Source organism: Pezoporus wallicus, unplaced genomic scaffold, assembly GCF_028554395.1.
Source record: "Pezoporus wallicus isolate ANWC-B61680 ecotype Strahan unplaced genomic scaffold, APGP_CSIRO_Pwel_v1 contig_6155, whole genome shotgun sequence".
In the NCBI taxonomy this organism is placed as follows: domain Eukaryota; kingdom Metazoa; phylum Chordata; class Aves; order Psittaciformes; family Psittacidae; genus Pezoporus; species Pezoporus wallicus.
The window spans coordinates 1,628,770-1,654,227 of NW_026637610.1; the positions used below are offsets into that span (position 1 = coordinate 1,628,770).

At 38.3% G+C, this 25,458-nt stretch overlaps 1 protein-coding gene across 26 annotated transcripts in view; it reads left to right on the forward strand.

Moving 5' to 3' along the window:
- The window catches only part of RBFOX1 (RNA binding fox-1 homolog 1), a 1,274,017-nt gene that overhangs the window by 869,976 nt on the left and 378,583 nt on the right, over positions 1-25,458 (forward strand). For 23 of the 26 annotated variants that reach the window (XM_057406604.1, XM_057406605.1, XM_057406606.1 and 20 more), the window contains one exon: positions 15,511-15,552. The exons of the other annotated variants lie outside the window; for them this stretch is intronic. In XM_057406604.1, the coding sequence (XP_057262587.1) occupies positions 15,511-15,552 (42 nt within the window). The remainder of the gene's footprint in view (positions 1-15,510; positions 15,553-25,458) is intronic. 26 annotated transcript variants of the gene reach the window in all.

Below are 25,458 nucleotides of genomic sequence, written 5' to 3' on the forward strand. Positions count from 1 at the left end.
CTCTTGAAAGAAAGAAAGAAAAGGATGGTGATGGTTCTTTCTTTTAACACTTCCAGAGCAATAAAAGTCATCAAAATGATCCTCAGTTATGCTGACAGCCCGCTTGTTTCTTTTATAGTCCAGACAAAGTGACAGATACGTCTGGGTACCATTGGGAAGGATTGTTGACTGGGGGTCCAGCTTTTTTGCTATTTCACTGCAGAATTACTCTCCTGTTGAAACTTAAGCTCTGATTCACAGTCTCATACATTGCTATCTAGTTATGGAATTTCTGTACTATTTATTCCTATTGTGGGATGTCCTTAGAACTGAATATAGGCAGTTAAGGTATTTTTTTTCACTGGTGTTGTACATCATAATACTGTATTACAATATATATGTGACTATGTTGTATTGGTGATCGCAGGGAACATTCAGTCTTTTGAGCATTGTACCATAAACACTGGGAAATCATGTTAAGATTGTCAACAATAATGTATTAATATTTTAAATATTCTGTATTCATTGTCCCACCTAATTTAAGTGATGCGTGTGGCCTTTCTCAGGTGTGTGCTTTGGAACCATGTGAGGGGGCTGGCATGTAAGCTCGTAAATTTAGTTCAGTAGAATGCATCAGTAGTAATGATCACTCTACACGTACTGAGAATGGATTAGGTTGCTTTTTAATGTGCAAGTAGAGTGCTTGATAAGGGAGAAAAGATGAAACTTCGAGCACCTAGTATTAGGCTTAAAATCATTCCAGCTCCATGAGAATGCCATGTTTGCTACTCCACATAAAGTCAGTTTAGCCCGTGTCAGAAGTGACAGGATGCTAACAGTTCATTCAGGAAAGCATTTGTTGCTTTTAGGAATATTTAATCTGTGTTACCCTGCTCGAAGTTGAGATTTTCTATCTTAGTAAGAGCTGACTATCAAAGCTAACTAGGAAGGGGAGTTTCTAGCCTGTCTGGCAAAGCACTGTTTGTTTGTTGTTCATTGCCTCCAAACTACAGAGAAAAATTAGGTTTTGAAACTTGGTTATTGGCCAGTACGAGGAGTAAAAGGCAATGAAGATGGCCTTCAGTATAATTTTTTATTTTTAGAAAATAATTCCAGACATCTGAGAGAGACCAGAGACTTTATATAACCTAGTGATGAAGAATAGTTCTTTTCTTGTTCTCTGGGCCGCAGGCATTCCACATTTCTGAAGCTGGAACATGATATGTACAAGAAGAATGTATGGAATCTTTAAAAAAAAAAAAAAATTTATACCCAGATAACTGGTGAACTTATTTTCTTTTCAGAAAGTAGTTATTATATTTCTTATAAAATTGGTTCAGAACTATCAAATAAAACCAAACATAACTCTCATCCTCCTTCCCCATTCTCTCAACCCTCTGTGAAGTACCAAATTTGTCTGACTTCTTGGGCAGATGGTTATTTAGATATGATAGCAAAGCTATTTAAAATGCACAGCATCTCATTTCTTGTTTTATTTCATGTTGCAATCAATTTATTTTCCATTATAAATTCTTACGGACTTGGATTCCCCGCCCCCCATTTTGCTTATGCTTTTGACTTACTTTGAGAAAAATCTTTTTTTTTTTATTTTTCTCTCTTTCTTATTTCATTCTTTCCTAAAGACAGATGGTGGCAACACTGTTCTGGCTAAATAAAAAGCAAGCAGCTGACAAGGTACGCGGTGAGGCCCGACCAGCAGCGCGTGTCTATGTCCGGTGCTGCAAAATCTCCCCTGGTTTTCCAGAGGAGTTGGTACATACACTGAGCACACAGTCACCTCCTCACTAACTGTAACAGTAACAATAAAAAAGAAATCGCAAATAAACTAAATTTATGGCATAGTATAGATTCAGTACCTTTCCATCCTGGCTTGCATATTTAAATCCAGACTTGGCTTAAGAAAAATTTACTACAGTCTAATAACTATAAAATACTAAGAGGAAATAAAATCAGTGCTGGCCCGAATGTTAGAATGCAAACCACACGCATGCTATAAAGTATGGCAGAATACTGCTTACTCAGTAGATTCAGCTCTAGGAATCAAACAGAACTGAGAACAACTATAAAAAATATGCAGAAAATTAAAAATTCTGTTTAATAGATGCCTGAAAATTGTTTTTATAAGATCAAGGTATTTTTTATTCCCTTCATGTGAAAAGAATTCTCACTGTTGATACATATCTGGCTTGGATGAACAAAAGGTGGTTGGCTGTTTTTTCTCCTCTTTGCAGTGTTCTCACTCATGAATCTCTAGGCTGCTAAATGTGCACATGTGAATTACAGTAGTTCAGAATCAAGCAAAAGGCTTTGGAAAAAAAACAAGACATCTCCATAATGTATTTTAAGTCTGGCTTTATTTACCATAGAATGCTGCATAGTCATTTTAATGAATTATTGAACCTTACTAGAATGCAAAGCATACGTTGAGCACAGAGTAGGCTTCTCTTGCAAGCCTACACCTGTAACCTGTCATACTTACACACAGCTGCAAAGGTTAGGTTCCCCCTTTTTTACGAGAGGGTTTTATCTTCATTGGGAACCAGGCAGACAAACAATGAGAGCAGAGACTGAGGACTGACTCTTCATTAGGGACTGTAGTGATAGGACAAGGATTAACGGGTTCAAACTTAAACGGGATGTTTAGATTGGACATAAGGAGGAAATTCTTTACTATCAGGGTGGTGAGGCACTGGAATGAGTTGCCCAGGGAGGTTGTGAATGTTCCATCCCTGGCAGCGTTCAAGGCCAGATTGGACAGAGCCTTGGGTGACATGGTTTAGGGTGAGGAGTCCCTGCTGATGGCAGGGGGGGTGGAACTAGATGATCTTAAGGTCCTTTCCAACCCTAACTATTCTATGAAAAGGAAAAAAAAAAATAAATTAAACAACATGTGATTGAAAATTCTGAAGTTTCAAAAAAGATTTTGTCTGTCTTCAGAATGACAGTGTTGTTTTTTTTAATAGCCCTTTAAGAAATGGACAGAGCTTTACCTCACAGTTGCTCTAGAGCCACAGATTCTCTATGACTTGGTGTTGCTGCTCTCACACACCCCTCTGGCAATGGTGCTTGGCAGCTTCAGGTTCTGGAAGCCTTAGCCAAGGCCTGGATTGCATGGAAGGTTCAGCTCCCTAGAAGGTACCCAACAGTGTCTCTGTAAGTGAAGGAGAGGGGAACGAGCTTACAGAAAGCTCTCAGGGCATTGTGAAGTTGAATGCTCTGCAGAGCTTTGTTGTTGTTGATCTGGCAATGAACAAATGTCTTTATCATCCTGTTTGCAACCAGCTCTAGGTACAGAACGATACCTTTTTGGTGTTGCTAGTTTTGCCACGTCAGATTTTTGCAGCCTCTGAACCTTTGTGGATTTTGACAGAAGCTCTTGCTGTATATTTTGTCTTCACTTTTGTCCGTACAGCTTGGTGTTAGGAAAGAGCATGCTGTTGCCCTTCAGTGTTCTGTACTTGCTAGTTGTTTCTAGGCTTTCAGGATTATTCCGTAGTCTTCCTAAACTTTAGGAATTCAGGGGCCTTCATGCCATGCAGAGCAAAGGCTGTAGTTTAACTAGACTTGCTTAGTTCCTGCAAGATTTACTTCTTTCTGTAACAATGGGCATTAGATTCAGGGAATGCCATGGTTGAGACTTACTTGTCTGTGCTCAACATCACAGTTTAATTGAGTCCAGGTAAAAATTCTTAAGCTAAAGTATCTTTTTGCAATGAAAATAATTTATTATTTTTAATGGCAGGTGGCTGTTCAAGGCACACTAGGAATTTTTATCTGAGTAGTGAGAGACAACCCTGTCTCAGAATATGCATAACAGAGATGTAAGAGGCCTGAATTCAAGTCTGTAGACACAATTAGAAATCAAAACAATTGCTATTATACTGAAAAACTAGACAAGTAATTGCATACAGAGAAGTATTCCCTACCGTTTTAATTGCTGCTTCTTCTGTCTCAGTAAGTGAGGTAATTGATGTTTTACTCTCAAAATTGATCTCATTGTTTCAGGTAGTTAGCAGACTAGAATGGCTTTTACATTGTAACACTAAAAATTGTTTCATCTCATAAACTAATCCCAGGCTTGAAACCTGAAGACTCTCTAGCTTTAGAATAATGAGTTTGGCTCTTGAGTCCACTGGACTCTAGATGGTGATTAATACGGTTTAACCACAAAGAACAGCGCAACTCTGTTCCTGCTCTGTTCAGTTCTCACCATCTCATTTCCCCACAAGGGCTGCCTACATCGGAGCTTTGAGGAACTCCAAATTATTTCTGTGATACTTTTAGTCTTGTGTAAGTGAAAGTAGTTGTTTGGTATCACAGCAGACTGGCTACAAAGGCTAAAAGCAGTGGAGAATCATTACAAACATTGGAAACAGTGAATGAAAAAAGTGGGTTAAATGCCAACTTGCTTGAGGCTGCGACCGTACTGTATTGAATATGCAAGCTGTGCCACCACCCTGTGAGCCGTCAGTTGCATGTGAATATGCCTTTTGAATTGTGCATGCTAATTAATAATGTATATATATTGTGTTGAAATTATTAATATAGTTATTTGATTTATGCTGCACTGCAATGAAAAACATAGATACATTGTAGTTAGGGGAAATACTTTGCTGTCTCTGCTTCTCTGTCTCCCTTGTATATAGAGCTATAGATAGAATACTTGCAGATAGAAATCTTTGTCCTTGATAACTTTCAATCTGGGTTAGGTATGGGAGAAAATGCGGTATGGTAGCTATATGAAGAAGAAAAGAGGTTATATTTATTGTAGAAAGAGGTGATATTTAGATCTTTCATGTGTTACATAGTAAAGGATTTCTGTCTGTCTTCTGGACAGACAGGCTTTCAGGTTATAGTTTACTTCACCTCGGGATAGCTCATCACAAAGTTTTTTAGAGATGTTCAGAGCAGTGCTTCCATACATAAGGATCATATGCAATGTGTCATTAAAATTATTTTCAAAGGTACAGATACAGCAGAATTTTGAAGCTACAGTTTCAAGCTTGTTATCGTGGGGGTCACTGAAGAGCACGACATTTAGTTTGCACGTGCATGCACATACACAAGTTTAAATGTTTCCTTCTACTTTTCTATTTTTAGGGCAGTAAGGCCATTGCTGTGGTCTCATTGAAAAGCGAAAGAAAATGTTTAACTTTGTCAGCCGTACCAGGTTTTTGGCAGTGATTGTTCATTTTCTCAACAGAAAGGCAGAGAGCGTTTTAAATGAGACTTACTTGTTCAAGGTAACCTTACCACTTCTGAGCGACAAGAATGTATTGCCCTAATGGATGCTTTTATATGACAATCCTGAAATGTGTGACTTTGTTAAGTACCAAGTTTTCTTTAGGAAAGCTTTAGAAATTCTTGGGAGAAATGTTTCATTGCAGCAAGCTGTAGCACTGCCACTAAAAATATATTGCTAATTAAAGTTTATTGACAGTCTTTGTAATGTGTTCTTAGAACAAGTAAAAGCGCTGAGTGGTTATTGAATGTGAGGCACTGCATCTTCTATAGTTAGTTAAGCTGTTTAGGAGAGGAGATTAAGGTACTGTGCCCTTCCTTTCCCTATGTAGTTACTGGATTTGAGTATTGTGCAGAGCAAAACATTTTCAGGGTACCAGTGCTGCGAAGACTCAGGCTTTGGCTTTGTCCCTCACTTTTTCACTTGCTAGCCATGGACAAATTAGGGCACAAGTTAAATACTTCCAAGGCCTTAAGGGTACATCTCTCCAGGAAGGAAAAGAATTTTAACTATTCAGAAAACAGTTCCTACAAGGGACAGTTCCTAGGTTGAGCAGGGGTATTCAGAGTTACTTTAGCTGTGTGTGAATGTAAATACAGAATTTGCAAATCATGCTCCTACTGGGGGACACTTAGCACCAGTAACAGACTTGCACACATTACTGGTTCAGAACTATAGCATCGGTGTTTCTATTTTATCAAGCTGCATAGTCTGTGCTGGTGGGAGGAGAAGCTCTGAGGCACTGCTCTCCTCCACTGCCAGGTGGGATTCCTGGTCTTGTATGTGAAAGTTGAGCACAACAGACACTGCAGCATCAAGATTCCTGTGAAGCACTGTGATTGCTCTGCTATGGAACACCCTGCACTGCCCCAGCAAAGAGGAAGAGCCGTGGCAGAGGGTCACTGATGCGGGGTGATGGGTGCAGACATTCCCAGCTGCCATTCCCAGAGAAGCCAGCGAACACTGATCAGGTCACAGAGCAGGTCTCTGAGGAAGATGTTTAGGACCCCTGGAAAATTCGTAGTGGGGAGCAGTGTGCAGACATATGTACTGCCCCATCGAGAAGAAACCTAGCAACCACAATTTTATCCACTTTCTCCTGTTAGTGGCACCATCCAAGGCCAAATGTGGCCAATGCTGTTCTATTTGTATTTGCTGATTTATTTTGTTTTCAATACTACTGTGTTTGGCACTGCAATTATCTCTTTCTTTGAATTAAAATATTGGTTGATTGATTGATGGCTTGACTCATTGGATTTGGGAAGGGCTTTAACCACATAATCAACTGTTAATTGATAATTCATTTCAATAACACAGGCAATAGCAGAAAACATTACTGATTTTGCTTACATTACTGTTCAGAATCATAGAACGGTGTGGGTTGGAAGGGACCTTTAAAAGGCATCTGGTCCGGTTTGAAATCTGTGATTTCTTACTGACATCATGACAATATGAAAACTGTTACAAGTGATGACATCATGATCTTCAGGTGGAAGCAGGAGAAGCGTTAGCAGGGTCTTGTCACATTTCTGGAGTTCCCTGAACTGTGGTGAGTCTGTGAGCATTTTAATAAGTGCAAGGATCTGGGGTTGTTATTCAGATGGTTTTCAGAGGACTTGAACCCTTCCTTACGTCTCTAAACATAAAATGACTCATTTCAGTAGAGTTCCTCTGCAGTTCTGTTGCAGTAAGTAAGAGTAAAGTACTGCCTTTGTTGTGTAAGTTTTACAGTACAAATCAGAAACAGAAAAGGATTTTTACATGTTGTACCAGTATCAAGAGCTTTGAAAAGTGAGTCTTTCATGGCTCTAAGAGCTAAATGTTGCACTTGCTTGTACAACCTAATTTTTCACTGAATAACTTTACCTAAGTTGTAAAAAAATATTTTAAGAAGTTTAAATAGTTTAAGAACTGTGGCATGTTTGGTCTTACAGCTCATGAAATATCTGCCTGCAGTTTCTTCTGTCTCAAGCATCTTGCACTCGCAGAAATGGTCCGATATGGTGACAAGGGTTGGGCAGCTCAGCATGGGTTTAAGCTCAAGCACCACTGCAAGAACAGCTCTCGCTGTGGCTGTACACGTTTTTGGTGACTGATTTGCTCATTCAGAACTAAAGAAAATACACTTCTGTCTTGGGCTATATTTGTTGAGCATCACACACAGGGTGGTGTGAAGTTCTCTCTCTAAACTTCCTGAAGGCATAATGCCTCCATGCATCTGCTATGTCTTAGGAAAAGTGTATCCCCCAAGGGGCCCACAGTGCAGTAAATTGGTGCAGTTAAAGGCAACCTTTGCTTCACTGAAAAGATTTATTACAAAAAAAAAAGCGTGACAAAGGATACAATGTTTGTGTTTAGATTTGTGATTTCTGTGTGTGCAAGCACAGAAATTGTCATTTCATTCCCTGTGCAGTGGGGTGATTTAAGACATTAATAAGATTTAGATGCATACTTCCTATTGAAAATGTGTGCAGATTCTATTCATTGATTTGCATCTTGCATATATGTCCTGCAATTCTCTCCCAAGAGCTGAAGATAAGTAGCACATACATGTTCCATGAACAGGGATGTTATCCACCAAAACGTCAAGGTTTAGGTAGAGTGATACATGGGAGCAGACTATATTTTTAAGGAATTTACTTCATGGTGTTCACCTTTTTTTTTCAGTCAGAATTTATTGACAAGAATATCTGTATAAAGTACTTATAATTGTATAGATATGGGTTATTTCTTAGTAACAAGGTTTACACTTTGCATACAAATCCTGCTTATACCAGAAGTTCTCACTTGGTTAAGAAACAACACCCAAACCAAACAAATACTAGTAGCTTGACCAACCAACCAAGTTAACTACCATAGCATTTTAGGATACTGTTAATTAACTCCCGGTTAAATGCAGTTGTGGAATTTAAATTGTTGTTAAAAATTCTAAGTTTTTTTTTATTTTATCTGCAGATGAATGCAATCAGTTGTCCAGGTAAATTTACTGATGATTAATTTATTATTTTAATGCTGCAGAATGATATTTTTGGTTTGGATCATTTCATGCTAATTGAATTATTTTATATATGTAAAAAAAATGTGTATATACACATGGGGATTTTTTCCTTTATAACACTCTAAAGAGTAATTTTTAATTGGGAAGAGTAACTCTTGAGGAAAGGAAAGATTCAAAGTTTGGATCTGTCCGTTCATTGGCTTCTTGCTGACCTGGCGATATCCTCTTTCTCAGAACAGTTCCTTCTCTGATGGCCTCTTCAGCCAGTAATGTGGACCTGCCAGATAAAAGCTGTGGTTTGGTTTTTTTTGTAATTTGTCAAGCATCAGTGACTGAATGAACTTGACTTATTTTTATCAGCACACAAGCACAGGAAGTAGCCTTCCACAGGTTTACAGATAACACACAGGCGATGTCTATAGTAGCAATTTGTAACATAACTAGCTTGGGTAATTGTCTGAAAATCCATGCCTGTCTCCAGTGATATCCTCATTGTCAGTCTTGTATTCACCCCTCCTCCTTGAAGTGTCTTGCAGAGTTATCTGCAGTTAGTATAACTGTCACCTTGAAAGAGTAGCGTTAATTCTGTGTTCAAAGTGTAAGAAACTGCTATGCAAAATAGAGGTTTTACTAAAACCTTAATGTTATTGTATGTTCTTGGTCTGTAGTTTTTAGTCTTCATCTCTGTTGATTATCTTTACTTCAGGAAATCTACTGTGCAGCATATTGGGTGTTTGCCTTCTATATGTATTGCAGACCCTTAGAATGCATTCTGAAAGCTGGTAGAAGTACGTGATACTCAAATATTAATTAGTATATCTGATTTCTTCATTCTGTATTTGTGCCAGCTTCAGATTTTATCACTGAAATGGTATTCATGCCATTGTCTGCAATTTTTTTATTTTTTTATTTTTTTCTGGATAGGTACTTCAAGGACAGAGACTTAAGATCCATTTTCCGAAAGTTAGAAGAATTTATAAGAGTAAATTCTAGTAATAGCAATATGCTTATGAAAGAAAAATTATTTATGCTGCAGTAAATAGTGTAATACATCTATTACGCCAGGGCTGGCCTGGTAGTGGTTGCATTCCAAGATAACATACTTTCAATTCTATACTGGTTGTTGCTTTAATATCACAGTATTTTTAATTACAATTTTCATAGTGTCCATTTATTCTTTTTAGTACAGTGTCTTTGCCTTCTGATTATTCCTTATAATACTTCTTTAGTTATGCAGGGAAATTAAATAAAATGCACTATAGCTAGTCTTTTATGTGTAAAAGGAGCTTATGTTTGAATACTAAATATAGAGAATTTCTCATGGGATTGTTCCATGCAGAGGTTAATACATGCAGAGCATGCATGCAGAATTTAATTTTGAGGCTTTACCACACAAGTGTTTTTCTAGAATGGTACTTGCAAAAAATACTTTCTTGGGGAACTTTTTCATAGTTATGAGTTATTGCAAGAGAGTTTCCAGTATAAATGCACCAGCACCTTAATTGTCAAGGGTTAGTCACATACTGTAGATGCAAAATAAACATAAGCCACTTCTTCCCTTCGTGATACTTGTCATAAGGGCATACCAGAGACGCACAGTTCCTAAACTTTTTGTGAAAAATCAGGAAAATACTTACAGAACAGGATACAAGGCAAGAATGTGGGAAAAGCTGCAGTGCTGGCTGGTGTTCTGACACCCTGCAGGGGTGGCGTTTACTTATAGGGGTGTCAGAAAATGAAGAGCTTCCAGGCTGTGCTGCAGCACCATAGGTTTTCTTGAGTACACTCAGGGAACCACAGTCAAGTTCAGTGATGTAGTGATCTCTCCGACCTGCAGCACATGTTGGGCATACAGCTAAGGCTATTAAAAATAAATAAATAAACCACACAAAGCCAAAACCAGAAACACCCAACCCTCCCAAAACTGTGTGTGCCAGGTAGCAGTGTCAGTCAAGCAGTGTAGATGGTTTAGCTGAAGAAACATGTCTTAGTGTGAAATCAAGAAATTGATTAAAGGAGCCATTTTACTTCAAGCAGTAATTGCCCACAGACTGTTTTATTATATCACTTTTTTTACACTGTTTCTATTTTTTTTGATATTTTCTACTTTTTTTGTCTCAACAGAATTGTTCTCTTTGGAATATTTTGCTAATTTGAGGGTAAAAAGAAAAGGAAAGAGAAAAATGCCTATGAAACATAGATTATTTTTTATGGAAGATGAGATGGTGTCCATTTGCATTTGCAGCTTTACCAGGATTGTAGCAGTAGGCACTTTTTCTTTTGTTCTTTTTTTTTTTTTTTTGATAGAAATGCTTAATCAGAGATCAGTGGGCCATAATAATTACCTGTTTCTTCCAGTAGAAATAAACCCACTTGTATGTGAAACTTGAAACCTTAACTCTGCTTAGCATTACGGACTGAATTGTCGACAGTTCTTCACCCAAATATATTTATGACAGCAGTGCTAGTCGATACACAATACCAAGCCAAGGGCATTTGAAAATAAATCAGTCCCCCTAGCTACTGCTATAGCACAGTAAATGATGGTTGTAATAAAACCCTATGAAATTAAAATTCTGGGCATCCAAACACACATACCTAGCCAGGAGAAACCTGAAGCTCTCTCTTCTGGAAGTATTAGCATAGATACATACACTTGCTACCCCTTCACAAAGGTAAGAGTGTACACAACTAGTCTATAGGTTTTCAGCACTGTCTCATCTCATGAGACTCTCTTCAACATTTTGGGCTTCCAGGAGTCATATGTAGAACAAAATGTAAGCAGCTCATAGAAGAGGGTGGTCCCAGTTATTCCTTGAGGAAGAAATATTCTTGATTTTATGTTTGAAAGCATCTTCATGATGCTGTAGGTCACTACCACATGCTTCCTCCTCTTCCTGTTCAAATCAGCCTGTATGTTTATGCAGTTACTGACATTTGTAATGCATCTTCTGTGTTTGAGCACCTCAGGCTGTAATTTGCAGCACTGAGCTCTTGGGATGGACAATATTTCATTTCTCTTTTGGGTTTTCACATGAAGTACATGAAGGCCATTTTAAATTAATACACAACATTGTGCATTTATGTATAAGCCTATACCCTCTCTGTATATTAAATAACTTGAAGCATCATTTCTTTTGAATTCTGTAGGACAATGAGATAATGAAAACCAATATGTAATAATACAACAGTAGTGACAGTTTCCATGTGAAATACACCAGCAGCAGTGTAAAGGGTATCTCCTTGTGTATCATGGCAAAGAAAACAACCAAGCATTTAATTTTTGAGAGAAAACTTTTACTATCAGATGAGTATCTAATGAGAGAAAACACCGAAAAATGGATTTTGTAAATAGTATGAAATGGTATAGACTGTCTCATAGTCACCTACTGAAATACAACTAGTGCAACTGTTATGGAGTCATCTGGTTTTATTTCAGCTATTAAATCTAAGTATGAACGAGGAGACTTCAATCAGATGACCAAGCGACTCCTGATTGTCAAGTTACGCTCTGGTAAAAACCCTGTGACTGAGGAATGCCAGGTCTGGCCTCTGACTTGTGCTCTACAGCCTGTCTGTAGGTATTAACTGTAAACTCTCCCTTTCCAAATGAAAACAAGCATATTGTCACCCTTCAGGTAATCGTACTTGCATTGTCTTTTTTGAGGTGGAGAAACAAAGACAAAAATGCTGGAGGGCCTTTCGTAGAACCAGTGTTGGAGCAGGTGTCTTAAGCTGCCAAGAAAATCATGGATGAGTAATTCCCGTGTGAGTGCTTACTGGAAACAGGATGGCTTCATACAACACTTTTTCAGGACACAGTATAAGTGTGTTTACCACAATGTTTGTTTCTGGTAAAATATCTAGAATATAAAAGACATTAGAAATTCACTGGTTGTTTTTCAGCCACTGGGGCTGTGCTTCATTTCAAATTACTTTCTCAATCCTGAAAGAATTTTGAATTTGTTAATGCAAAACAAATACTTGGGAATTTTGTACTGCAACAAAAATAGTTTTTCTTTCACATTTTCAGCACAGTCTTTCTGTAAATAACTCTGTCATCATCATATTGTTCTCTTTGCTACATCACCTAAATGCTTTATTTAAAATGATGCTTTAAAAACCTGACAGCAAAAAAACCTCCCCAGGTGGTTGGACTATTAGTATTCCTTATCAGCTTGAGTAACTGCTGTTCTCTCAGTCTGTCCGTTACATCTGTAGATGGCTTCTATTTTCGATTCGTGTTTCAGTTGCTTTAGGACTAGGGCTTGCATGTCCTTATGGAGTTGGATGGCTGATAAATATATTTAAAAGATCTTAAGTCTCCCACCTGCCACTGTTACTTGAACGAAAACATACTTCTGTTCTAGTCCTGTTCATGAACTCATCAGACAAGGATACCAGCAGTTTGCACAGTATTTCCAAAGGGTCTTTTTCTGTTCAAAATGATGGAGCCTTACAGCATGATTGTCTTGTAAGACTGTTGTCTTATAAAAAGACCTGTAGTCTTGAAAGTTCAGATTCTTTGAATTTTTTTCCTTGATGAAGTATTTTAAAGATAATCAATATTTGAGGCATTCTTCCACTAAAATCTAGCATGTGAGAGCTTGACATGATGGCATTCAACATATTGACCAGGTTCTTCATGCAGTCTTGAACTAAAAGAAATAAATAGTTCATTGAATCACTGAAGAGTGATTCAGTCCAGAGTTCAGTCCAGGGACATAACAAAGTAAACTCAGGATAGAGAAGTGATGTATTTAAAATTGCAGGATATGCACAAGGTTTGCTTCTGTGGTCTCAATCATTAATTAAATATATTATGGCTTTCAGTTTTTCTCATTTCTCTGTACAGGTTTGCATACTGTAAATGCATTATTTATGTTTTCCCTTAAGTGCTTAGTGTGCTGCCAGGATGTTTCTCTTTAGACTGGCACAGATAGTGGAAAAGACAAAAGGAGAAAGCACATTTGGCACTGGTTAGCTGCACAGAAAGCCACTTGTGCCCTAATGAGCCTTTAAGATGTACTTTAATAAACTTGAGCTGATAAATAGATAGAGGGACAGGCAGATGGCATCATGGTTTGAACTATGAAAAATATTTTTTCATTAAGGTGGGGTTTGTTTGTTTCAGTTTTTTTCTTTTTATTCTCATCCTAGTAACACGTTAGCACTACACCTTGCTGCTTTTGCTCTGGAAAGCTTTTAGTAGGGGTGATGGGGAGGTGTCTACATGGAAGTTCTGTCTGTGAGGAAAGACATCACTCAAATGGGTCTGGTTCTTATAGCTTAAACAGAAGGTTTGCAATCAGCCGTTTGCTGAACTTTGCACAAAGGAGATTGCCACCATTGGTGTTGTACTGGTCCTGCGTATTGGCCCTCCTGACTCCCGACGTTCCTTTTAGTAAACTGAACACCAGAGAATGGTGTTAGATTGAGTAAAAAATATATTTCAAAGTACAATTCTGCCATTCATATGAAAACTGTTTGTTTTAAAATAAATTCAAGGTTTTATTCTATTTGTTTTGTGGCAGTTGTGGTGTAGCAGTTTGCTGTTAGGACACAGTCACCCTCTATTAACTTGTGCATCTTGGTTCTTACTCACTCATTGCCTTTCTGTTGTATTTTCCTTCTGTTCATAAATAGTTATTTTTAAATTTAACATTTCTTGTTCTGGTCTCTCTCGTATTTGCCAATTTCATGTTTAAAATGACAGTAGAAGATAGCCTAATAGATGACTAATTAAAACACAGAATTAGTTATCTGCTTAAATAGTCAGTAACTTGCTCCACTCTACAAATGTGATGTACTTTTTTTGGTTAGTTTTTCCAAATTCTGCCTTTCTTCCATTCTGATATGGCCCACCACTACCTCCCATCTTTGAAACACAGTGTGCAAGTGATAGTCACTTTAGCTGTTACTCTTTAAGGGCAGATTGTAAATTGACCTATGCTGAACTCCTACACCTCTTGTTCCATTCCAGAGAACTTCAAGTGATACACCAGTAGAGCATCTGTTTCTGTTAGACTGGTATTTGCATACGGGGACTTTGTTGTAATACTTCTGCTATGTGTAGATAGAAGGTTTAGCTTGTAACTTATTTATTAGGACTGTGGAAAAATGGGCTGGCAGTTTTATTTTAAGTAACCTAACTTTGCCTGAGAAGTTCCCGTTTTCATCATCCTAACAGTTAAAGTGTCTCATACAAGTGGGTCATGGTTTATATTTTAACTGTTTTGTAAGTGCAAAGTAGTGGAAAATGTACTCTGAATCTCTGAAAATACCCCTAGAAAACATTGCATCAGATTTCTTTTTCATGTTTTATGAACCGTTTGCCATGCACATTAATTACGGAAATGGCAGTGATTACATTTTCAACACTAATGACACTCACTAAAATGATTCTAAAAGTCCTCTCAAAGAATTTAACTTTAAAAACAAAACAAATATCAGCCAAGAAGTCTCACCACAGGCTGGACCCATCAACATCAGTGCCTTCTTGAGCACCTAGCAAAGCTTTTTTTCTGCTCAGGTGGTTCTGGTGGCAGGGTCAAGCTAGAAAGCAAGCTGGGAGCTGGGTGTCTCTGTGCTGCTGCTGGCTTACTTGAGCCCTTCCTGGAGGAACCCCATTCTGTTTGGTGGCGTGGTGACTACACAAATTGTGTTGCCATTGACCAATAGCTCATTTCTGCTGTCACTTGGTAGTGAGCTCTGGCTCAGCAACAAGCTCCCACAATCCAAGAGTTTCTCACACACCTGGCAGAACATCGACAGCCATATGGAAAAAATATCCATTGGAATCAAGTCATCTTCAGTGTTTATACCAGATGAGAACTGGAAGTTGTCAGAAAAATGTATTTTATAACTTCTTGAAGTTTCTGAATCTTTATTTCTAAGGTGTACTGTGAATATATTGTGGCATCTTAGTAGTGGGATGTTCAGAAATGTAACACAGACATGTGATAGAAAAAGTGGAAAGCTGCTTCCTGAACTGCCAATGAGATGTTTAAAATGTCAAAAAAGCTTTTGTACTTCAGATTTGTGGTGGGTTCTGGTGTTTATTTCCTTTCAACCTATGTACATTTAAAATAATAAGCAATATATTTTTGCAGTAATTATTCTATTTAGATCCACAACTCAGCATTGTGTTTAAACTTATGGCTGTGTTTCTGCTATTTATTTCTGTAAGCTATGTAGCCCTGGCAGCTTTGTGGTGGTAAGAAGGCTATGCTTTCAGAGTTACTTTGTTTTTTTCTTTTGTCTCCTGTAGAGTTCAAAACAACAGATGAGTTGTGAAAGAGAACAACTAAGGGTAAGTGCAATGATATGCAAAATGTTCTGTTTCTTTAAAACATAAGCAGGATCTAGTTTGTGCTGTTGACAGGTGGATTATTTTATTTAAGAGGAACATATTTAGCTCATTTGTTGCTTGTTGGTAAATACTGTACCTATCTCAATATAGAAGAGTTACGGTAGATACAGCTTTTTCTTCCATAATTTAGTGAGATTTGGCAGTAAATACTTCTTTTCAGGAGCACTCAGCATGCTCTTCTTATGCACAACATGAAGATTTAGTAGTGGTAAATGTCACTATGTTTCTCAGACTTTCTCCACTACCAGATTGCTTCAGATAGGAAGGTGCTATCCTTTGGATTTTTTTGTACTATGAGTGCTGTCCAAAAGGAGGAATGTAATGGAACTGGCAGAAAAGGTCCAAGTATTTAGGGTGTATGTTATGTACAATCTGTAAACAGGATGGAGCTCCTCGACCAGGTTGCTGACCTTTGTTTTCCCCTTTTCCTATGTTAAAGTGACAGTGTTTTCAACAGGTTTTAGTTGTTTCTCCCTTTAAATTCTACATATGCTACATATCTGCAGATGCTTTTTCACCACAGGTGTTTCCTTGTTCAACTGATTGATTCTAGTATTTGTTTTGGAAAGGCAAAAGAGTTTTTATTAATTAAAAAATAAAGAGAAGCCAAGTGTTACTCATACCACGTAATGGGTATTTTTTTGAAATCCCATATGCGAGTAGAGAGGGAGAGGCAGGCCTCAAGGAAGTGTAAGGTTTTATGCAAACAAAAGCGTTATTGGAAATAGAAAAAAACATCTTTTGCTTGCTGTTTACTAACCATCAGTAATGCCTGCATGACTTGCAAGTATAAAAAATATACTCTAGTCTTTAAGTTTCACAGTGTTACTGAAAATTCAGCAGTTCATTATATTAACTTCATCAACATATCTAGATACTTCAGCTGGTCTTCACCATATTTGCAGTGGGATTTTTGGTAAACAAGTTATGCAAGAATGATGCATCACATATTGTCCTTCATTCTTGCTGATGTGTGACTGCATTGCTATTGTACTGAAGCTTTGTTCTATCAGTAGTAATGTCTCAACAGAGCAGCTGTCAAAGTTAAAATATTGCAATAGTACCCAAAGGACAATCTTTTCAAGAGGCAGCATGACAACAAAAAAAGTTTTCATTTGCTTTTATTGTTTTTATTAAGTTTTCTCCTTTGAATGAATGAAAACATTGTTTTGAAATATAATGGAAGGAGACCCCCAGCTCTTTCTTCAAGTAAATATTTAATTTTTTGAAGTGATTTCTCTAAGTCGTGGGTAACATGAGATACAGTAAAACTTCCATGTGTCTTTCTATTCCTGTATTACATATTCAGATATAAACATGAGCTCAGTGGTTATGATGCCTTTGTGTCACATCAGAATGGGACTTTTCATGGCAACTTTGGAAAAAAACACATCTCTAAGCTACCAAGATTAGGTGCATCTCTTTCCACTGCTGCTGTGTGTTCCTGTTACATGAAATACAGTTATCAGTGTAAACTCCATTCTGAGGCTGGGACACAACGAAAGCAGTCACCACCCCAGAGTCAGACCTTGGCTGAGTTACAAAAACTACAGCCACGAAGAAGTCTCACACAGACAGGTACAGTGAAAGCACCAATCACGTTGCCAGGCATGGGGGAGCTGTTCCTTTCCCCTGCCTGGTCTTCAAACACCGAGACCTTTACCAGTGCCCAGGATGTATTCTAGTTTACAACAGCCCATCTGCTGTGACAAAAGGTCCCACTGAAATTGTGATATACTCTGTGGAGATGTTTTGGTCACAGTTCAGTGCTGCCACCTTTGACTCTTCTCAGTCCTGCTGTGAACAGCCCCCTGCTGCTATGTTCTGCACCTTCAGCACTCTGAGAGTGGAACTTGACCATTCTGTCACTTTTAGGTTGTCTCACTAACTGAGCAGTGCTACTGAAAAATGTTTAATTGGCTGAATTGCATTTTTCAGGCCTGCAAGAATTTCTCTTGGGGTTTGTGACCTACCTTGAGTGCTTGGATATGAGGCAGTCTGTTCAGAGCAAAATACTGTCTCATCCCAACTGAAAGAATTGAAATGTAACAAGAGAACAGGATTGGAACAACAAAATGCCAACAACCATTTGTGTTTCTGAGCTGAGTTAAAGCTAGATTACCTGTAGATTATCTAATAGTATAACAGAAATGATGTGTTACAGAATCCTAGAATGGTTATCTCCCACTGTCCTTGCTCAGTGTAAGATGACAATCTGTCTGCCACTCTCCTTTTTTCATTCTCCAGTCATTCCTTGATGTACAAGTTCTGAAGAAGATCCAAAAGAAAAGTGCTTTAAGAAAGATTTGCTTAAAGCATAACAGTTCGCATAATTAGACATTGTGTGGCTATAGAAAGAAGTAACTAAATCTTACTATATCTACTCAGGCATTTCTCACCTCTTCACTGGCCTTTAAATTCTAAATGCAAAGCAAAGACTCACCATTCTGAAATAAAGCGTGTAGAGTAATGAAACTCTTATCCATACTGGATATACAATTGTAATATAATGTGTATTGTAATACATTATATTACAATAAATGATTATTCTGACAATTAAGGAAGTCTGTATATTTTAACCATTTTCTGCTCAAACATCAAAAATGACAGTGACTGCAAGTTGGGAACTTGGCTTGCTAACCTGATAAAACTTCCAGCTAGACATTAGTATTTCTACCTGAATTACTTAAATGAGACTAATGAGAATTCATAGAGAAAGCTGTGGGAACAGCACAGCTGGTTGGTTTTTTTTTTTTCCCTCCATCTGGATATATAACACAAGCTGTCTTTGGTATATTTCCATCCAATGCAAAAACAAAAAATTGAAAGCATTAAAGCCATTTTTTTTTTTAAAGTTTCCTTTCTCTTGGAAAAATGATTTTTGTTGCCATGTGCTGCCTTGCACCTTTATTTTTTTTTTTTTCCCCTCTATATTTTTGTACTTCCTTTACACTTTCTAGTCTGGCTTCATTTAAATCAAGTTGTACTAAAAAAACTAGTGTGTTCCTAAAGGGGAGTTGACTCAGCATCACTCTCTTCAGATCCATCCACCCATTCCTCTTTGTCAGTATTTCCTTTCAAGAAAATAATAATACTGTTTAGTCCTCCTCAGTCTGTTTTGTATTAAATCCCTATTTATGTATCTCTTGGACAGATACACCCTGTCCTCTTCTCTGATTCTTTCCTAGTGCCACTTGCTCGTTTATGAGTTGCTGTCTACAGCTTAACAGAATTGTCATTCTGATGCATTATAAATGACCTGCAAAGACACAGAACTCACAGCTTGCTCAAAATCACTTAAAAACACTTTTCTCATATTTAGGTGTGAAAAACAGGCTTTGAAACATGAAAGATCCAGGTTATTTAAGGCTCTGAAGAATATCAAGATACCAGCCATAGGTAGAAATAAGCTGTAGTATGTGAAGCTGCAAACAGAAATGTAGTGACAGCCTCAGAAGTCTGCCTACTGCTTCCACTGAACCTTCCTTACTTCCTTTGACTTTAACCTGGGATTTCAGTTTTTTTTAATCGTAGCCTAAGGACATTATATAAACTTACAGGCTAACTTAAACCCTATGGAGCCTTGCCCAACCTTCCTTTCAACTAAGAAATTATGGTTTTGCATTATCACCTCAACGTAATAGTTTAAAGTGAGCTTCAGTATCTGTATTTACATCTGTGAGTTTTGCTATATAAGCTGATGCCTTTGGTCCTTCTGCAGCAATATTTGATGAGCTCTCTAAGGTGGGCATAGAGCAGCTTTAAATTTTAATTTTGGGAGGGTTTATAAATGTTCCTGTGAATACCAGTAAAATCTAATGGTAAATGGTGTGATTAACTTCCATGATCTGAAATTTTAAGTGACCTAGTTGTTGCTCTAATTAACAGCTTCTTTCACATGCACTTATCAAGATGCATTAAATGCAGCCACAGTTCCTTCTCTGCTGTGAATTATGGGAAGGGCAGAGCCTTACTATCATCTCGCATTTAATATCAACCTTTTTTTTTTAAATAGTATCCTAATTTTCAAGTAGACAAAACTTCTTTTTTAAAAGCATTCTGTTTGTCCTGTCTTTTATATGGTCAATTAAATCAGCTGCAACATGTAGCCAAAAATGTATGAAAGTTATGCTAGGTAGAAGGAGCAAAAGCAAATGCATTAAGCAACCATAATCCTGCAGTGTTTAGTTTTCTTTGTGTCTTTGTTCTGTGCATTAATTCATCAGGTTGCACAGTGCTTAGCTATGTAGATAGGGTTTTTAGAAAATTTTTAAAGAAAACTTGTGAAGCTCATCACTGTAGTATTAGCTTTCTCCAGTTATCTAAGAATAATCCAGTGATAGTTTTTGTGTACAGTATTCCTCTGATGCACTGAGGAGGTAAATTAGGATTCAGTGGCAGATGCTTTTTTTCTTTAAGCACTTTAAGCCAAGGGGGCAGAAAAGAAAAAAAAAAAAACAAAACCAACTGGAGAGAGGAAGAGAATCCAAGTGGAAGTGACTTGTGAAGTAGATGCTATTTTTGAGCATTTTCTGAAATAATTTTTGATTTTGATAGCATAGTGGCTGGCAAAAAAAATGTGCTTTTGATCTCAATCTCTTCCCTCACTGGACTAGTAAAGGAAAGGTATGTAACTTTGTTTCATGAGTCAGTTAGCAGAAAGCAAGATGCTAATTCATAGTGCTTCTGCAGAAGTTAGCCGCTAGTTCTGACAATTAAGAAAAGTTTCATTATTTTTCTTTTCCTTCTGGAAATCTCTTGGTACACATTTATGAGCAGCGTGTGTACATCTTGCTTGGAAGAGTAAACAGGAGCCACACAGGATTATACATGATCTCCTAAAGGGAAAAGCTAAGATATACTAGTAGAGTTGGATCAATCCAATGTGTGTTTACTACTCATCCTTTTCTTAGGAATCCATGTAGGTTATGCTGCAACTGACAAGCTAGACAAGTGGCATAAAATGGCACTTTTTCAGTTTCTATAGTTATTCTTGCAGTGAGTTGGGTATAGGGTGTGGTGAGCATACAGGTAGGTGAAGTTAGTAAGAAGGCATTGTATTTTTGGCTTCTCTGTATTACACACTTGGCATGAAATGAAATCAGAGTAATCATGGTCACCATGTTACAAACAACATTCCCAGTGGTTCCATAAAGAATAATTCACAGCGCAGTTTTTGGGGGTGAAAAAAAAAATTACTGGAACTGAGATCTAAAGAAGAATGACAGGATTATAAATAGTCCAACAAACTTTGGGAGGGGGGCTAACTGCAGGGTTGTGATTTCATGTAAATTTTCATCTAGCTTGAAATGAATGTGTGGAAAAAAAAAAAGGCAACTAAATGGATGCTGTAAAACTCAATTCTGGTCCTGCTGGCAGTTCTGATGTATTTTAGGAGCCTTCCTAAGTATAGCTGCTCTAAGATAACACTGGCCTCCAATTTGTTGTTTAATAACCATGGTGATTATTAAAAAATTATGACAATGTCTAGGTAATGAAAATTGTGATGGGTCGTGTTTCATAGAATCACAGAATAGTTTGGGTTGGAAGGGACCTTCAAAGGTTATCTAGTCCAGCCACCCTGCAATGAGCAGGGACATCTTCAACTAGGTGAGGTCATCTGAAGTGACATAGCTGCTTACCACAAGGATGCTGTTATCCTCTTAAAATGCTAACTGTTAATAATACGGTCCTTTGATCAAGAGAAGAAAGAATGCTTGCAGGCACTTCCCTTTGCTGAATAGTGATGGTGTCACTCACTTCAGGTTTCTTTTAAATTCTTTCAGGAAGAGTGAAGAAGCCTTTAGGTATTTTCCTTGTCTTTGCTGATGATGGAATACTGTTAGAAAATCTTCCATTCCTTTCCTGATGTTGTTTTGGCATCTCTCTCTTGGGAACAGTAGCCAGAAGATTTTCTGTTGCTCAAGCACTGCTTTCTTTTGCATTCAACTTTGATTTTTGCACAGTCAAGTATTTTCTCAGTATGGTGCTTCAAAATTGTTGAAACTGAAGAGTTACAGTAATATTTGGTACAGCTGAAGCAGTGTTTTCAGTAACAACCTGTCCATTTAGCATGACAGATTCCGTCTAGAGCTGCAATGCACTCTCTGGAATTTGGCAGCTACTCGATGTATATTTAAGTCATGTTTGTATACAGACAACTAAGGATAGGGATTTGGTTTGTGAGGCAGTCCACTAAATGTAATCAAGGTTCAGGAAGAGGCAAACTTCTGAAGGAAGTAGATTTAGATAGTATAAAGGCTACCGAACATGAAGGCTACTGAACTCATGCTCAACACGTGTTCACTATCCTGGTACTCTCTTCCTCCTGCTACACAAACGTTAGCAGTACACAGTGCTGCATCCTCACGGTATCTGGGAACAGCTTCTCCATTTAGAACAGCAACTTTTACACAGACCTTCTGCAATGAATGCCTGCAGCTGCTTTTGCAGAGCACTTGCTGTGATCAGTGATTCTGTCCTAGACAGAAAGAAGGATTTTTTTGCATATTTTGTCTTAGTTTTTTCTCATAGCTTTTGTTATTTCTCTTTGATCATCTTGAAACAAGGTCTTTAAGTGGAAAGCTTTAATGGTGTTTATACTATCTTGCCTTATTATTTCAGGCGCTACTGTTGCTTAGTCAGTTTGACTAGCAAAGATCATAGTCATGTTTAATGTCACACCTAATTCTAGCAGGAAACACTAGTTTACAGTGCAATTTGGGTTTTTTTTTGGTTGGTTGGGTTGGGGTTTTGTTTGGTTTTGTTTTTTTCCTAGCTTCTTTCCACGAGGCCTTTCTGGCTTGAGCGTGAGGGGTTTTGTGGTTCTGGCTGGGCAGAGCTGTTTGCTTGTGCTGCTTTTGTATTATTATTATTATTTTCACTAGGATCAAGTGAAAAACCTGAAAAAGCTTTTCAGTTGCAGGTAGATTAGCTGGATTTTTAACATACTCTTTGATCCTTCTGCATGGTGGATTTCTGTTCTCATTTACTCATATATCAAGTGAGTGAGAAACTAGATTATTCAAGGGAACGAGACAGGCGTTGAGAGTATTATAATTACTGAAAAAAAATCACCTCAACAATCCAAATTATGTGGTGTTGTAAAGACATATATTCAGTGAGGCACTGACTACTTGAACTAGTATTGTTTAAAGCAGAAAGAATGAAGAAATATCGATTATAATGTGGAGATCAGTTTCTACTACTGATGGTAATGGTCTTTTTATGTTGTGTAAAATCTTTCTAAATCTTACTTGCTTAAACCAGTCAGGTTTAATTCTGTACTAAACCATTCAATTAAGTAGCTGCCAAATTTTTTTAAAGCAGCAAAGTTACAAGGAAGAATAAGTTAATCCCAAACAAAAATGCAGATACACACATTGATATTAATATGTACGTATATACATATACATTGGACAGTACTTTTTTTAATATATTGAATCCATACCAAGTATGGACGTTTGTCCAGTTACACTGGCATTTCATCAGCAGAGCAACACATGACAGTAATGTCAGTACGTGTGGCCTGCCCAGAGAAAAAAGTATTCTGAGTCAAACTAAAAATTAAAAGCAGAAATAACAACCATAAGGAACTGATGATGAATACTCTTGCAAATCACCATCCTAATATGTCCAATACCTGTCACTGAAGTGGGGCAACTCCTTTGCTCCATGTATATATGCTTGAGAGACATCTTGTGCCACAGTCTTCCAAGAGGAAAGAGAATAAAACCAAAACAGTTAGCAGGTCCTAAAAGACCATGATGAGAACCTGAAAAAGGGAACTGGGACCAACACTACTCAATGTCTTGATAAAGGACGTTGTGTGATTAATTGCACCCTCAGCAGTTTACTGATGACACTAAACTCCATGGTACACTTGACATGCTGGAGGGAAGCTATGCCATCCAGAAGGACCTTGACAGCCTTAAGGAGTGGGGCCAGGTGAACTCAATGAAGTTCAATGAGGACAAGTGCTAGGTCCTGCACTGGAGTTGGGGCAGTTGCCAGTATCAGTAGAGACTTGGGGACAAATTGATTGAGATGGAAGAAATAGTAAGCAGGTATTTTTATATTCATAGCATGTTGTCTAGAGGATTCATTTTATAAACCAGGAAGATTTTTACCAGAAAGGTAAAAATGCTTTGCTGATTTGTAACATCTTTATTGTTTCTCACCCCTGGGAGAAATTTACCTTGACTCAGGAATGTTTCCTCCCACACACACACATATCTGCTGGCTGTTAGGTATTTCAAAGCTTTGACCATCTATGTTATATTTAAAGGCAGTATGGCTTAGACAGGGGAGGAGGATACAAGAACCAAGTACCTCATATCACAGCATTTTTCATGCTCCAATAATACTGGAAATTTAAGCCCTTATGTAACAGGGTGTATACAGATATATTCAAAATATGTACTCAAATAGCATATAGATTGGTAGTCCATAGGTAATGAGCAAAAATGCAGATATATTGTATTTTATAGCATTTCTCTTTCCTGTAGTAGTTGTCTTTTCCTTTGAATTCTTAAGATCTTTTAAAGTACAATATTGAAAGTAAAAAGTGGCCTTCATAGAATCGTAGAATCATAGAACACTTAGGGTTGGAAAGGGCCTCAAGATCTTCAAGTCCCAACCCCTCGACCATGGGCAGGGACACCTAACACTAAACCATATCACCCAAGCCCTCGTCCAGCCTGGTCTTGAACACTGCCAGGGATGGAGCATTCACAGCCTCCCTAAGCAACCTACTTCAGTGCCTCACCACCCTAACAGGAAAGAATTTCCTCCTTATATCCAATCTAAACTTCCCCTGTTTAAGTTTTAACCCGTTACCCCTTGTTCTGTCACTACAGTCCCTAATGAAGAGTCCCTCCCCAGCATCCCTGAGGCCCCCTTCAGATACTGGAAGGCTGCTATGAGGTCTCCATGCAGCCTTCTCTTCTCCAGGCTGAACAGCCCCAACTTTCTCAGCCGATCTTCATATGGGAGGTGCTCCAGTCCCCTGATCATCCTCATAGCCCTTCTCTGGACTTATTCCAACAGTTCCATGTCCTTTTTATGTTGAGGACACCAGAACTGCACACAATACTCCAGGTGAGGTCTCACGAGAGCAGAGTAAAGGGGCAGGATCACCTCCTTCGACCTGCTGGTCACGCTCCTTTTGATGCAGCCCAGAATACGGTTGGCTTTCTGGGCTGCAAGCGCACACTGAAGCTGGTTCGTGTTCATTTTCTCACCAACCAACACCCCCAAGTCCTTCTCCGCAGCACTGCTCTGAATCTCTTCTCTGCCCAACCTGTAGCTGTGCCTGAGATTGCTCCGACCCAGGTGTAGGACCTTGCACTTGGCTTGGTTAAACTTCATAAGGTTGGCATCAGCCCACCTCACAAGCGTGTCAAGGTCCCTCTGGACGGCATTCCTTCCCTCCAGCATATCAACCGAACCACACAGCTTGGTGTCATCGGCAAACTTGCTGAGGGTGCACTCAATCCCACTGTCCATGTCAGCGACACAGATGTTGAACAACACCGGTCCCAACCTCAATCCCTGAGGGACGCCACTTGTTAGTGGTCTCCAGCTGGACACTGAGCCATTGACCACAACTCTTTGTGTGCGGCCATCCAGCCAGTTCTTTACCCACCGAGTGGTCCATCCATCAAATTGATGTCTCTCCAATTTAGAGACAAGGATGTTGTGTGGGACAGTGTCGAACGCTTTACGCAAGTCCAGGTAGATGACATCAACTGCTCTACCCCTGTCCATCAGTTCTGTAGCCCCATCATAGAAGGCCACCAAATTGGTCAGGCAGGATTTCCCCTTAGTGAAGCCATGCTGGCTGTC